Source organism: Vicugna pacos, chromosome 7 (assembly GCF_048564905.1).
Source record: "Vicugna pacos chromosome 7, VicPac4, whole genome shotgun sequence".
NCBI classification, from domain to species: Eukaryota; Metazoa; Chordata; class Mammalia; order Artiodactyla; family Camelidae; genus Vicugna; species Vicugna pacos.
The window spans coordinates 9,780,585-9,795,811 of NC_132993.1; the positions used below are offsets into that span (position 1 = coordinate 9,780,585).

The 15,227-nt window shown below is 52.3% G+C and overlaps 1 protein-coding gene and 1 long non-coding RNA gene across 2 annotated transcripts in view; one reads left to right on the forward strand and one right to left on the reverse strand.

Moving 5' to 3' along the window:
• Positions 1-9,871, reverse strand: part of ARHGEF5 (Rho guanine nucleotide exchange factor 5) — a 29,762-nt gene extending 19,891 nt beyond the window's left edge. The window contains exons 1-2 of the mRNA XM_072964288.1: positions 9,734-9,871; positions 193-3,328 (exon numbers count right to left, since the gene is read on the reverse strand). Coding sequence (XP_072820389.1) covers positions 193-3,316 — 3,124 coding nt within the window. The 5' untranslated portion in view covers positions 3,317-3,328; positions 9,734-9,871. The remainder of the gene's footprint in view (positions 1-192; positions 3,329-9,733) is intronic.
• Positions 9,872-9,950: 79 nt separating this feature from the next.
• On the forward strand, positions 9,951-14,414 carry LOC116278948 (uncharacterized). The gene is made up of 3 exons (XR_012074166.1): positions 9,951-10,433; positions 10,569-10,719; positions 12,956-14,414. It is a non-coding gene; the product is annotated as an uncharacterized lncRNA (long non-coding RNA).
• The last annotated feature ends 813 nt before the right edge of the window (positions 14,415-15,227 follow it).

A 15,227-nucleotide genomic window follows, 5' to 3' on the forward strand; every position in this document is an offset into this window, starting at 1 on the left:
GGAAGGAGAAGAGCATGGCCGTAAACTCAGACAGGCTCTCAAGGACGCTCCTCCGCGTTGGGGTTGGGTATGTGGCTGAGTGAAGCCCTCAGGGAGGCCAGTAGGCGCCTGGGGGACAGAGGAGGGGCGAGGTGGTCAGAGCTGGGGAGAGCCTGGGCTGACACAAGCGAGTGGTCCTTGCTCCTCGCCCACCTGCAGGGCCCTCGGGGAGGACGGAAGCTCTGCGCAGGCCTTGCCGGTGCCAGTCCTTGTGCTTGCTGGGCCCCTCGCTGGGGCCTGCAGCCTGGCCACGGCTACCCTCCGGTGGTATCCCTGGGTCCCGTCTGTGGGGCCAGCTGGACGCCTTCTCCAGACAGGGATGGCCGGGTTTTTCTGGCTGCCTGGCTTGGCCTAGGTCCGACCTCCTCAGGCCATTGGCTCCTTCCTGAGGGGCTGTTCTTCTCAAAGATCCTCTGGCAGGGACTTCAGATGTGTCTGAGAGCCCTGATTCAGAGGCTGGTCCCTGGGCCGCTGGAGTCCAGGGGGCAGTTGGGGAAGAGGGACTTAGAAGTGTTGTCACATTGCTGAAAGCCATGCCAGGGGACACTTCGCTTTTACTCCTGCTGGTGGAAGCCAGAGTGTCTGTGGCTCTGCCCGTGGCTGGAGGCCAGGAGGTCCGCCCCCCAGAATGGGGAGTGGAAACTGTCCACTCCTGGCAAACAGGCCTTGTCTTGGCTTGACCCCCTGAGTTCATGAGTCCTCCCTGAGTGCTCCTGCCCCTGGACTTTGGGGGTAACGGGGGTGCTTCAGCAGAGGGATCCATGATCGGGACTGGAGGCAGAGGCTTGTAGACCCTTGAGCTGCTTGAAGAAGAAATAGGCGGATGGTGGGGCTGGGGCAAATCAGGAGTTGGAGGCAACGGCTTGTTGTACCTCTGCCTGGGGGAGAAAGAGGTCTGGCTCTGGTGGGGAGCGTCTGGGGTGGAGGGCAGAGGCCGATGCTGCCTTGCCACGAGGGGGTCAGGAGCTTGGGGAGGTGGGCCTTTAGGGGGGCCATGTAGCCCTGGACCCAGGGCCACTGGAAGCGGAGGGCTGCAGCGCTTCAGCGTGGGGGCCACCGCATGGAGATGGCCGTCTCTCTCCACCAGAGATGGGTAGACCAGCCTCTTCTCTGGGGGAGGAGGGGGCGGGGGCTCATGGACCCTCGTATCTCTGGAGACAAGGGGTGGGGGAGAGCCCTGGGCAGGAGAACCTGGGACAGAGGCTGAGTGATGTGGGGAGCCCCACTGCTGACTGTGGGGGGCGCTGCCGGGCCTTTCTGGGCTTGCGGTGAGTTCCCGAGAGCCCTGCCCTGGAGCCGGTAACGAACTTGCGGACTCTGGAACGATGCCGCCGCCCCTTCCGCTCTTCCTGCTCCTCCTGGGGATCACAGAGCCATAGATGGCAGGTTTGGGGGGCCTCAGGGGCAACTCTGAATGGGAGAAGGAGAGTGGTAGTCCCGCCAGGTCCGCAGCTGGGTCTGTCCCGTGGGAGCCCGGAAAGGAGTTGCTTCTCAGGTGCTGGCCCGGCCCTGTGCGGCTGGCCGGGAGACCCTGAGGGCTGGCCCGGCCTGGTGAGGGGAAGCCACGGAGGGCAGCTGGGGGCGTCTCCGAAGCCCTGCAGGCAGAAGGGCTATTGGTTGAGAGAGGGGCCCTGGAGGTTTCTGGAAAACATGCAGCAACAGAGGACTCCCTCCTGGGAAAGACGACCGGGGGGCTGGCAGATGACGAGGCAGTTGTGCCAGGGGCAACTTCAGAAGGGCTGGAAGGCGCTGAATCTGGTGTCCTCGGAGGGGTCACAGAGGCGCTGGCAGGGACCACCTCAGCCCCCGGGCTGGATGCCGTCCCCTTTCCCGGCTCAGATTCCTCTTGCTGGTTGTTCTGGGCTGCTTCTTGGCCGGGTGACTCCCCTAGCAAAGAGCTAGGTAGAGAAATGGGCTGGCAGGACCTGCCTACTGGCTCCAGCGTAGGAGTCGGAGCTACAGGGGGCAGCTCTTCAGTGCTGGGCTCTGTCTGAGTCCCTGGAATCCTGCTCGTGGGATAACAGACATCCAGAGACAAGTCGCAGGGAGAAGAGACCTCAGGGGCTACCAGAGCCAGTGCGGAAGGACGGTGCTCAACTCCTTCTGCTCCCTTCTCTTCTCCCACCCCCTCCCATGTGTCCCCATCCCAACTCCCTGGCTCCTCCTCGCTCAACCCCACCTCCTCCTCCTGCCCCTCTACTGACATCCCTCTGCCCTGAACGCCCAGATCCTCTTGCTTTCCAGTTACTTTCACTGATTTTCCCTCTAAGCTTTGCTTCTCCTCACACTGAGCATTCAGGCTACTCTCTTCTGGCCCCGTCAACCCCCTCCTCTTCTGCTCCCCTTGTTCTGGATCCTTCTGGCCCCGCACCCTCCCCTCCCACTCACCGTAGCTCTGACCACCCAGCTCCCCGTTGTGCCCCCCTCTCTCTCCTGGTCCTGCAAGCAGCACAAGCTCTTGAATCTGCTCCTGTTGTGGCCTCTGATCTGCATCTGTACCATTAACCTGCCGTCCCATCTGTTCCTGGTCCCCTGAAAGCCCATCAGAACAAACATCCTCCCCCAAAGCTCCTTCCCCTTGACGTGCCCCGTCCTCTCCTCCCCGTTCCTCCAGCCCCTCGGCCTCCTGGAGGCGCCTGGGCCCCTCCACCCCTGGGCTTTCCTGCCTGACAGTCCCACTTTCTGGGTCCTGCGGCTGGCTGGTCTCTGCAGGGTGCTCTTCCCAGGACGGCCAGACGCTGGTCTGAGCAGAGGTGTCTGGGTGAGTGTCCTCCTTCCCTTCTGCTTGTCCAGGTCCCAGTATCAAAGAAGTGAGTTCCGGTCCAGATCCCACCTCCACGCTGCTGCCCAGTTCACTGGGGACTGGGGCGTTGTCCAGACGTTCACCCTGGTCTGGGCAGGCCCGGGGCTCTGGAGGGGCCAGTGTCCTTGCGTCTCTGTCTGCTGGGCTCTGGGGCACTGCCCCCAGGTCTGCTGGAGGGTCGCGGGCGGCAGCCATCAGGTCTTCCTGTCTGCTCTCCACATCTGCAGAGGCCTCCTGGGGGACGGAGGTCATGCCCTCAGCTGCGGAGTCATTCACATCCCTCCCCTCTCTCTGCGGGGTCTCCGAGAGTGTGTGTCCCTGTGCCCACTTATCAGACGGGCCCTCGCCCTCTTCTGCTTCCAGCTCCAAGGCAGCGGCCTGGCTCCCTCTCCTGGGAGCTGCGGGGCTCACACTGAACTCCGCTCCAGCAGGGACGGGAGCCAAGGCTCCACGTGGGGGCTCCTCAGTTTCCATCAGGGTGGAATCCTAAAGAGGAAGAAGAGACAAAGCTTTATCACCTCTTCTGCTTTTACGTGTCAGGGGGACAGACCCTGAAGAACGAGAACGGGGCACTCCTTTGGTTCCATTTACAGTCATTCTTTGGGACAAAGTATACTTCCAAAAACAAGCCAGAGAACCTATAAAATTTATCATGGATTTATTCATTTAATCAACATCTACCAGGTGACCCTGTTCAGTGTGGGGCGTTCAGCATGGAGCCTGCAGTCTTGTGGGGGAGACAGACAACAATTAGAGCGCAAGACCATTGTCAGAGAGGACTGAGGTTCCCAGTGGTCATTACCCTCTAGATTGGATTATGTCACAGTGTCTCTCCCTGTCTACACGCTGGACACCGAGAGTGACTCAGTCCCATATAACTCCCAGACTCGGTGAGTGACACGCCCTAGATCTAACAGCCCAGAGAGTCTGGAGGGGGAATCTTCCTTCCAAACTGTTGACGGGATTAACACAGGTCTGGCCATTCCGGCTGCCGGCTCGGGGACCACAGCACAGTGGACTCTCCCTTATACAGGGTCTGGGTTCCACTCATCTTACTTCCTCCAGGGTCTAGCAGAGCTGGTAACTAACAAAAGTATTTTTTTTTTTTTTTTGCAGTTAAAGAGGCAGCTGCTGTAAAGTGGAATGATAACTAGACTTAGGTTAGAAGCATAGTAGATACAATAGTTACCCACCCACGTCAACCAGGTCCACGAAACTGAAATCCTCACCGCTTCAGTGGCCCCTTCTCTCCAGCAAAGCGAGAACTCTTCTCACTCCTTCTCACAATTTTGACCTTCCCACCTCTCCTCTCCCTTCCAGCAGAATATCTCATCTCCTACTTTGCAAAGAATTTACAACCCAATGGAGAGGAACTGATTCAGTTTCTTGCAATTCAGAGCAACCCACATTTCACTCTTCCCACCCTTCCCCTCTGATGGAGCAGAGCACCCTCCTCTCCACGCGCCGTCTTCCTCTCCCTGCCTTCCCGGGACCTTTGGCTCTGGCTTCTCTCTCTCTCACACACCTTCACATTCTCTGTTGGAACCACCCCAGCAGAATTTAAGCACGCTCACGTCTTTCTCATCTTTCCAACGTGTAAACGGAGTTCTTCACACCTGCTGTCTTCCTCCCCTCACACCTCACCTACCTCCAACCCAGGGTCAATGGCACCGCTCAGCCCACCTCCCCTGCAGTCTTCAACTTGCTAACTCCACACGACTCTATGGACGCTTATTTTGGTGGTTCTTGTCAGCACTGGGTACTACCGTGGACACGCATTTGACACTAGAAATACTCGTTATCTTGTTATTTGGGAGATGACATTTTCCTGATTTAACCCCTTAAGTTCCCCCAGTCCTCTAATGGGGTTACTGTCCTCTTTGTAGCTCTTACCAGCTTGAGTTCACTTGACTTCTCCTTGGAGGTATCTGTACAGTTACATTTTATATAATTAGGTGTGTCTTTTGGTTTATCATCTATCTCAAACAATAGGTGGTAAGCATCATGAGACCAAGAACAGTTGTCTATACCAAGCACAATGCCTGGCCATTCTACGTGCTCGGTAAACATTTTTCAATTACGGAATTAAAGTCTTGCTCCTGTCCTGGCCCACATTCCCCATGGCTAATCAGTCACCAAGTCCTATTAACCCCACCTCCTAAATACCCCTCAAGTCTGTCCATTTTCCTCCACCTCCGCTCCAGAGCCTGGTGCAATGCTACTGTCCCCTCTTACCCTGGCCTCTGCATCAGGACACAGCTGGCTGCTGGCCTCCACACAGCTTCTCTCCCCAGCACCTGAGTGATCCTATAAGCCCCACTTCTAGTTTAGATTCTTCAGGAGCCTCTGATGACCACTGGGATGAAACTCAAGTATCCAGCATGGTGGATCTGCCCTCCGCTCCCTGGCCTCTGCCCTCCTCTCCAGCAGCCTCCTCACCTGTCAGCACCTCCCCCACCCCATCAGCTCCCGGTCCCTTTAGTTCGCCTCCCTCTCCATCACCTGTAGGCCTTCACATGTGCTGTTCCCTGCCAGGAATCCTCTTCTTCTGCCTGGAGACCCCTTGACTTCTTCTGTCACACTGAGTGCCCTTGGAGTTACACATTCCATGTCTATTTTCTGGGCCAGACCATGAGCTTTGTGAGGACATCAGTGCTGCTGTATTAACTGCTCAGTCCTCTCTGCCTGATGCTTGGTTGACCCTCAACAAAGATTTATTGCATGAATAAAAGAAGGAAGGAAGAACACAGACTTAAAAGAGGGCTGTCCAACTTTTTGTCCTGCCTTTTTTGTATCTTGCTGATTTTAAGACAATTGTAGAAATCATGTAATTTATTGGAACATTCTTTTTCTTAGCTTTAGAAAGGGGATAATATACTCCCTTTGCAAAGAGTTCTAATAAAGATTAAATAGGACAACACAAAAAATAAAGTTCATTGTTAACTCTGAAAGTAATAGAAATGTTAGGGATTGTAAGTACTGTTGGAGAGAGAGAGAGCAAGAAAAATGTGTAAGAGAGAAATATAGGATCTATGAGCTGGAAGGACTTTTAGAGACACAGAAAACTTCGCCTAATTTACGGATGAGGGAACTGAAGATCAGGTAACTTAGACACCTGATCAAGTTTCCTAAGCAAATGGTACAGGTGAACTCAAACGAAGTTAAGTCTATCATAAGCAACCAGAAGTCGGGCTGTAAGAAAGCTGGCAGGTCACTCGTCTAGAGAAGACCCTGGGGGCCTATAGTCTCACAGCTGCACATGGACTCACACCTCTCCTGTCTGGTCTAGGGTTCAAGGAGAAGCCCACCGCCCCAAATGCCTGCTGTCTGGCTGGGATATTATACAGGTGTGCACTCTTACACAAGTCCCCCCCGCCCCCCCGCCCCATACACACACACTGAGCCACCCTCCCAGGTTCTATGCAGGAGAGCCTCACATAACCAAACAGGCAGGTCCCCGGCCACCCTGACGATGTGGTGTGCGACAACTTCTCCGCCACCTCACAGACACAGATACCATCTGTACGGGGTCGAGGGCCACAGCTGACACAAGCATGCTGTGCAGAAGGACTTTTACGTCCTTTTTCCAGTTAACTGACACAGTGCCTGATTTGCACCCTACATTCAGCCCTAAGTACAAAATACTATAATCACTCTGGTTGATACCATGACGTGACCCTATTCTCCTAACCGCACGTTAAATAACATACTTGCTCACGGCTCCTACCTGCCTAAGGAGACCATGTCACTCAACCTGTAGCCACCCCTCAGTGGTATGTGTATTGTCCCGGCCCTCCACCCAGACACCCTGTCAAGTCCTCAAAACAAGCGGCCTCTAAATACATAAGCGTATTTCTGCTACATTCAGGTTATATCTACAGACGGCACGTGCGAGGTGATCACCTTCAGGTCCATGCTAGTGACACTGAGTGTCTGTCCCCTGCAACCCCATCCACGTGACTATTTTTTTTTAATCGAAGTATAGTCAGTTACAATGTGTCAGTTTCTGGTGTACAGCATAATGTTTCAGTCATATATATACATACATATATTCGTTTTTATATTCTTTTTCATTACAGGTTACTAAAGGTATTTAATATAGTTCCCTGTGCTATACAGAAGAAATTTGTTTTTTAATCTACTTTATACATAGTAGTTTATATTTGCAAATCTTATTGACATCATTTTCAACACTCTCTTTACCCATTTGGAAACACCCGTGGTCATGGGCTTAGCATTTCCCTGTACTTGATTCTGCCCTAGAAATCCTACTGGAATCAGGCATTCCAAGCCTAAAAGGTGACAAAGCTAGAGGGCATCTGTAAGTCGTGGTTTTACTCACATAAAGGCAGCAGGAGAGAGACTTCTGGCACTGCCCCATGCCAGAGCCGCCTCCTAGCCTCCCCCACTGGGGGGGAACGATCGCTTCTATCTGAGCACAGCAAAGGCAGAGCATGGCACCATGGTGATCTGGCCTTCCTCCAGACCAGAGTTGTTTCTGCATCTGTGGACCTTGTCCACTTGCGACTTCTATCAAGACGAAGCTCCGAGTCTCCCCAGTAACGCGGTGTGTGACAGAACTCAGCATCCCCCTAGGGCGCCCCAGTAGCTTAGCTCTTGCCCATTTCTAGCAACTAGATGTGAACCTGTACTTTAAAGGTTTCCCTCCTCCTCACCCCGGCACCCATCACACTGCTTCTTCCAACCAACGTCAAGAGCCTTGTGTACTTTGAGGACCGTGCTCCCTGGATTTTTTAGCGGCGTCAGTTTGCAACACTGACTTACACCACAAACCACTGATGTGCTCTTGAAGTTACAATACTTCTGCGTTTACACGGCATCGTCTATATTCTACCTTAGGAAAATACCCACCAAACTGAAAGATATGTGCTCATTTTGATTTCAGAAACAAGATCACCAGATCGGTGGATGCCTTTATTCACTGACATTATTGCTCTTGATGCTACAAAGATATCAAAGCAAGAGTAGCTTTCTGGACCGCTAACTGCTAAGCCCTGTGCTCTACTCATTTTAGGAACATCCCATCATCCCAGTGAAAACTGTAATAAACACTTCTTTCTATTCTCTAACCTCTGAAAATATCACATCACCCACTGCCTGGTAGAACCGATGGGGACACAGACCGTGGTGAGTGGCAGTGGGGACATGTACCCCACAAGCCCATCCGTGGCCCTGGAGCCATCCACACAGATGTGAGTGGAAGTGACCTGTTTGTGTCACCTGCAACATAGACCCAGAGGGTGACCTTCTTCTAGTCCACCTTGTAGACACTATACATGACCAGCTCCTGTTCCCTCTGCAGATCTGGTGAGTGACTCAGCCCTGTCTACACCAGATGCTATACCTCATCTGTTTGGGTCTACACCACTGAAGTGACGCTGACCTCCTTGTCCACACCACACAGTGAATGACATGTGCCTGTCTATCCCACAGACACTGTGCTTAATGTGGCCACAGACAACCCCAGACAGACCACGCTGTGGGCAGCCACATGCTCTAGGGGCCTGGATCTGTGAAGACTCTTGACTGCATTTAGAATCACTATATTCTTCTGGTAAGAGGGATTCCTTCACACACCTCCTGATGGCATCCATTCCTCCTGCTGGACAGTCTTGCTCCGAATTGACACCCCCCCCATCCCCCCCAGCACCCAAGAACCCCTCAGTGGCCATGGCTCCAGTTTCAGGCCCACAGGTTGGTGAACAAGCAACTCCCATTTTGCCAGGGCCGAGGCCCGGTGCTCCTTCACACCCCAGGTGTAGATGAAGCAGGAAGTCTGAGCAAGAGGCCACCACTGGGAGCTCTTTAGCCAGGAGCTGGGATTCCTGAAACAGCCAAGGATGCAAGACCCTGGAATGCAGGGAAGGGCGGGGGTAGCAAAAGGGGTAAGAAGCTAGAGAAGAAAGTCACCCTCTCTCCCTTGTCTGTTGGACACACCTTTTCCCCTCAATCTGACAAGCGTCCTGGCCAGAGTTCACTTCTAGGGAGACAAGAGGGCAAATCAGTCTTGGGATCCAAGATCCAGGAAGGGGAGCAGGGCTGAGACCTGAGGACCAGGTGGCTCCAGGATGGGCTCTCCTACGACAAACTCGCTGCCGAGGGCAGTGTAGACGGAGGGCAGTGTAGATGATGCCAGCTACCAGAGCTCCTGGGGGGTGTCCTACAACCCCCCACCCCCCCTACCCCAGCTCTGAAGCGCTCCCTTCTCCCTTCCCAAAGTTCTGAATGCCCTGTTGTGATCACCAGGAAGCTTTGGAAGGACTCCCCAGGTGTAGGGAAACAGGGTGGGGGCAGGGCAGGAGTCTTTTTTGTTACAGGTTAAAGCACCTTGGCTAACAGAGAAGAGCCCCGTACTTAGACAAACACGGTATGCGAATCCAAAGGAAGATAAATGAAGGAAGGCCCAGGCCTGGTGAAGAAAAAGGAGCCAACAAAACATCTCCAGGTAGGGAGTCCGTCCACAAAGGGCCTCTCAGTTACTCCTTATTGTAGAGGTTGGCTTTCCCCAGGGCCTAGACTTTGAAGAGCCCTGATTACCGGCCCGGGGCACATCCAGGGGCGGGGTGCCCACTTCCAAGGCGGGACCAGGCCAGGCCGGAAGCAAATTTTTCCAGGGGGGAGCATTTGCTCCAGCTTCCCTCCTCTCCCAGCCCAGGGGGGGACTCGGTCCCACACCCCGAACCCAGCCTCTCTGCCCAGCTCCCGCCCTCGCCGCGCTTTCCGGAGCCCGCGCCCCGGGACCCAGCTGGGGCAGGTCCCAAGGTGAAGGCCTCGATCCCGGTGCTTCCCGCCCCGCCCTGACCTCCGCCGGGGCTCTCCGGCCGCCGGCCCGGCGCGGGGCGGGGGGCTGCGCGGGCGGAGGGCACCCACCTGGCCAGTGTCACATGCTGTCCGGACCCAAGAGTCCCCTCCGGGTCCCCGGCGCAGGCCCCGGCGCAGGCCCCGGCCGCCCCGCCCGGCCGGGAGGGAGGGATCTGGTTCTCCTCGGAAGTTTCAGGTGAGGAAACCAGGGACACACCTTCCTGGGGGAGGGCCAGGGCCCGTCGGCGCCGGAGCCTCATTGGCGTGAAGGGAGCTCCCGCGTCAGAGCTGGGAAGTGCCGGCCGGGCCGGGAGGGGAGCCGCGCGCGGAGCGGGGCGCGGGGCCGGGCGCACCCGGGCCGCGGCCGACGGGGCGCGCCGAGGGCGCGGGACGCCCTCCTGGGCCCGTCTAGGTCTCCGATTCCTGCCGGGGCGTTCCTCCGCCCCGGTGGTTCTTCAGGTCACTACCTGAGCCGCTGCTGTTTTCCTCCCGGCCAGTCCGCGTCTCTGAACGTCCGAGTGTCTGTGTTCGTCCGTCTTTGCATCTTTATCTTCAGGTCACAATGTTAATTGCCCTTCCTTGAAGTCTACCTGCCTCTCCCTGTATCAGGAAGGGTGTCCCCTGCTCTCTCCACCTCTTTCTCCCTCTCGCCTGCCCCGTGCTCCCCTGTCTCTCCGCTTTGTCTCCTTCGACTGCCTGGGAGGCCATGTCTCCTGCCTGGGAACGCGCATCCCTGAAGCAGCATGAGCACGTCTTTCCTCCGTGTATGGTGAGTTCACGTCTGGCAGGGTGGTGCCGTCTGCTTTCTTCCCAGGAACGTGTGTATGTAAGTATCTAAGCCTATGTCTCAGGCCTGTGGGTTTTCTTATGCCTATGTATTTTTTTTCCTTTTTTTCTTTTCCAGGGAAACCTTGTTTTCTCTTGGCCTTTGAGGCCCAGGCTGAGTGGGTCTGTCTTCATGACTCTCCACAGACGTTGGAGAATGCCAAAATGTTCTACAGTGCAGCCACACAGACACACACAAGAATCCCTCTCATGGGGGACAGAGATTTTTGGTATGTTCATTTCAGTTACATCAGCCCCCACCACCTCACTCGTTACTCCGGGGGTTTCCGTAGTGAAATCAATCAAATGGAATCTTAATGGGCTTTCTGCCCATTTTGTTCTTGGGAATGCCATGATCTATAGTCCCAAACATCTACTCAGACCATTTCCGGATTACTGTGCTCATTTCTTACTGTGCCCATTGGCTGCTGCACTGATCCCAGCTGACCGGGCCTACCAGTGCTTGGAAGGGGGCTTCAGGATAGACAGACATTAAAGCAGAATGGTTACTTTTCCAATAGAGTCCTGAAGCATCTCTATGTTCAAAAAATGTGCTACTTTGATGGTGTTATTCTGAGGGGCTAAGCCCTAAACGGTCCAGGAGCCTTCAGCCTACTCCAAGCTGCCGAGTAGGATGTAGGAAGCCCTGGGGAAAACCAGGACTCCTCAGAGTTCAGGTATGTAAGGGCAGGCCTCGCACGGACCATGAGCTCAGCAAGAGGAGGAGAATGGGGTTGGGGGGTGGATGGGTGCGGTAAGTCAAAGAGTGCCAGCTAGAACTGTCATTTCTCGTCTGGGAGAGAAAATTCAGTTTCTAATGGGTGAGCAAGGTTAGTAAACTTCTGATCCTTGGGCCGAAGTTGCTGATCCCGGCTCTGTTCCACACTGCCTCCTGGGAGTGGGCGGTACGCTCCAAGTCTCGAGAGCTGCCTTCTAAAGCAGCCTGGCTGTTTGTCCTGCTCCACTCTGGCTTCTCTAGGTTCTCCCTCAGCAACTCTCTAGCCCTTTATTCCCTCTGAATGTCAAGTCTCATAGATTTGACCTCCCTTTGTTCTGCCAGCTCTAACCTATCAGCGTTTTTGTTTTTTTAGTTCACCACCCTTGATTCAGTGACCTTTGGGTCATTGAGAGTTAGGCATACGAGCTTGCTCTGACTTTCACCTAGTAGTGAGATGGAGGGAAGTTAAAACTCACCAAATGGGGAGTTGATCCTTTCCACAGGGCACACCCGTCTGCAGAGGGTTTGCACGTGGGGACCGATCCAGCACCCCAGGCTCCTCTTCCCCTCGCCTTGCCAACTAGGGTTCTCTTTCTTAGCTTCTTTACCCTTTCTTGATGCTTGCTCTTGGTGAATGGGCTTCTTAATCCAGCCAGACACCCTATCCCAACATCCTGATTATTTCATTTGGGCCTCAATTTCCTCTACAAAGGCCCAGAGAGGAGAAGGAACAGTACAGTAAAAAGAGGGTGGGTTTTAGATTCAGGCAGGAGTGGATCTGGATCCCGCCCTCTCCACATACTGAGTGCACAGATTCGGCACATTCACCTTCGTGTGCTTCACCTTAATCTTTCTATGCTTCATTTCCCTACTGTCTTAAATGGCGATGATAATATTTAATCACAGCTGCTGCACTGGGTTGTTGGGGTGATTGTCAGGTAATCTACAGGCTCATCTCAGGACACGGGTAGAAGGTGACCGGTCCGGGTTGGTTTCCTTCCCTAATAGTGCCTGACAGTTAGACATGATGAATGAATAAATTTACAATAACAAGGTGATAAGAGCTGGGAAAGGTAAGTCGATCCAAAGTGAAGTTATTTTAAAGTGAGAGCTACATTCGATGGGGGAAAAATAAAAGGTTCTGGTTTGGGGGGAGCATTTTAATCGGAGACAGTGCCTTTGAGATCCAGCCATGGTCGGGGAAGGACAGAGAACTGTCCTGTTAGTCAAGGGATTGGGACCTAAGGGATTACAATGACCTTTTTTGAAGCAGGAACTCATTGGAGTTCTCCCTGAGGCTGTCACTGCCCCAACCAGATGTGCTCCTGGGGCCACCATCCCATGTTACTGGCTGTGTGGCCCTCCCACTTGGTGAACCCTGACCCTCAGCTGGTCCAGTGCTAGTTTCTGAATACTGCCCTGGCCTTTCTGATCCTGCCTTTTTCCTGATTCTGTGGCCCACCTTTGAACCTTTTGGAACTGATTTTGAACTCAATCCTTTTGTTAACTTGGTTGAACGTGGTCTCTCCATCTTTCTCCTTTAAATCCACCCTGGGGATTGGCCAGTGTGGTTCTTAACCACCCAGTTCCATTCCGATGAACATATTTTTCTTTTGCATCCTTGGTTTCCCTTTGTTTCTTCTCTCGACCTCTGCAGATGGGCACTAGCCTAAATATAATGATGTTCAAAGTATAAAGAGTAACGCCTCATTCTTCTTAAAATTCGTTTACTTAATGTGCGTTTTTAGAAACCACATATGCAAAGGCCGAGTCTCTGCTCCTAAGCAGCCCTCGGTCTGACTGAAGAGAGGAAGGACGAGCAAGCAGTGACAGCAGTGTGATGCGTATTAAGCTGAGACCAACACAGAGTGGGATGCAAGCATGGAAGGGAGAGCATGCCTGGGGACCAAGAGAAGGCTTATTGGATAAGGTGATGTTTGAGTCGACTTGTGTAAACAGGCACTCTGCTCCGTGGTGGAGAGGAGGAAGGAGGAAAGACATGCCAACAGCGGGGATGGCATATGCAAACATGAAAGCACAGGCACACTCTGTTCAGGGAAGAACAAACGGCGGGCTTGACATGAAGTGTGGTAAAGACATGCCAGAGAAGAAAAGGGAAAAAGAACTGGCAACTATGTAAGGTGATGGCTGTTAGCTTGACTGTGGTGATCATTTCATAATGTATGTGTATACTGAAACATCAAGTTGTACACCTTGAATATATATAATTTGTCAATTGCCCTCATTCAGACTGAACAAAATCCTTTAAGGAGCCCCAACTCTGGAAGTACAGAGCCCAAACTCCGTAGCACGTATAGCCTCCTTTGTGATCTGCCTGCCTGCCTGGCTTCCCACTTCCCCCAGCTGTCTAGAAGCTCATAGTTCTTGAAATTTCTCCTATGGGTATGTTCTTAGCTTGGGTGCATACATCAGAGGAAAATACACATGCCTCTGTATCATATTCAATTAATTATCTCCAAAACATCTGGGAAATAATGTCTAAGAATGACCACATCTTTCCACCCAATGGTTACTGCCAGGGTAGGGTGCCAGCTGCTGTAAAGTGACAGCAGGAGCTTAACCTGTCCGGCAGTCAGCAGTTCCTGTTCCTGTTCATATGGTGTCCCTTTTTGGAGTGTTTGGTTTTGGGATGTTTCAGAAGTTCTCCCACCCCAAAATCTTGGAAGATAGGGATGGGGATGGAGATGGGGATGATCCCTGTTTGCAAAGAGACTAAAACCAGTGAAGTCCATTCAGTGGAGTTCTGGCTCAATTGCAGCAGTTCCCAAACCTGGCCAATCAGCAAAACATTCAGGGAAGATTTTTTGTTTGTTTGCTTGCTGTTGTTTGTTAAAGTGTCCCATGTGATGGTGATGAGGCCAGATTTGGGACCCTTGATATAAAAGTGGTAGTTCTTTACTAGAAGTTTTTTTTTTTAATCATAATCACCTAATGAGTTTTATGAATTTGCCCTAAGCCTGTGGAATTTTCATGGTGTGGGGGTCAAACAGAACTCCTGGAAAAGGCTCCTTGCTAATTTGGATGCCTCATGATCATGGGGACCCTCTGATCAACATGATCGACAGCAGTGGTTTTAAAACATCTTTTATCCTACCTTCTTTCAATAAAAACATTTCAACAAGTATCCCCAAAATGTGTGTTAATATATAAGTGTTTTATTCATTTATAAACTATATGCATGTACTTCCTCATAATATGCAAAAAACAGACATTTAAAAGAATGAGGTAAAAATAAATATAATGAAAAGTTCTAATATTTCATCTCATTCGCCATCTGAGCATCCCACTGTGTGGACCTCTACAGAAAGAATGGGACCAGTAGTTCCTTAATTGGACCTCAGCTCTCACTTAGATTTTATAGTCTCTGGTAGCTGTCTAGAAGAATGGCCTCCCCCGCCAACCCAAATACAACACTCTTACTCATTAATTTAATTCACTCAGTCATTATCATGTTCCCATTATGTGCAAGGCATTGAATGAGGGGCTGAGGATACAGTGGTACACATGGCCCTTATAATGTCAGCTTATATAATGACAGCACAGAAATATTAAACAAGTGATTATTTAATAATTATGTTGTCATCATTTTAATGGGTGCAAAAAGTAACCTAAAAGAATGACCCCATTTGGAAAGTTAGAGAAGTCAGCAGTTTGGAAATCATATTTCTGCTGAACTCTAAGGATGAATAGACATGATTAGGCAGAGAGCATGGGGAAGAGGGTTTCAGGGGGAGGGAAAGGACACACAGGAAGGTCACTGGTTCATTTTAGGAACTGAATGAAAGCCAGAGGGAAGGACAGTGGCACAAAATGAAACTGCTGATGTCAATGGGGACCAGAGATCATGGGGGCGTAGATTTGGGTCTTTATACTGAAGGCAGGGGAAGATATTGAAGGATTTAAAGCAGGGAGGTCACTGGGTCAGATCTGCATCTCCAAATGATCACTGCGGAGTATAACAAATTATCTCTACTCTTTCCCTTCCTATCTTGGTTGTAC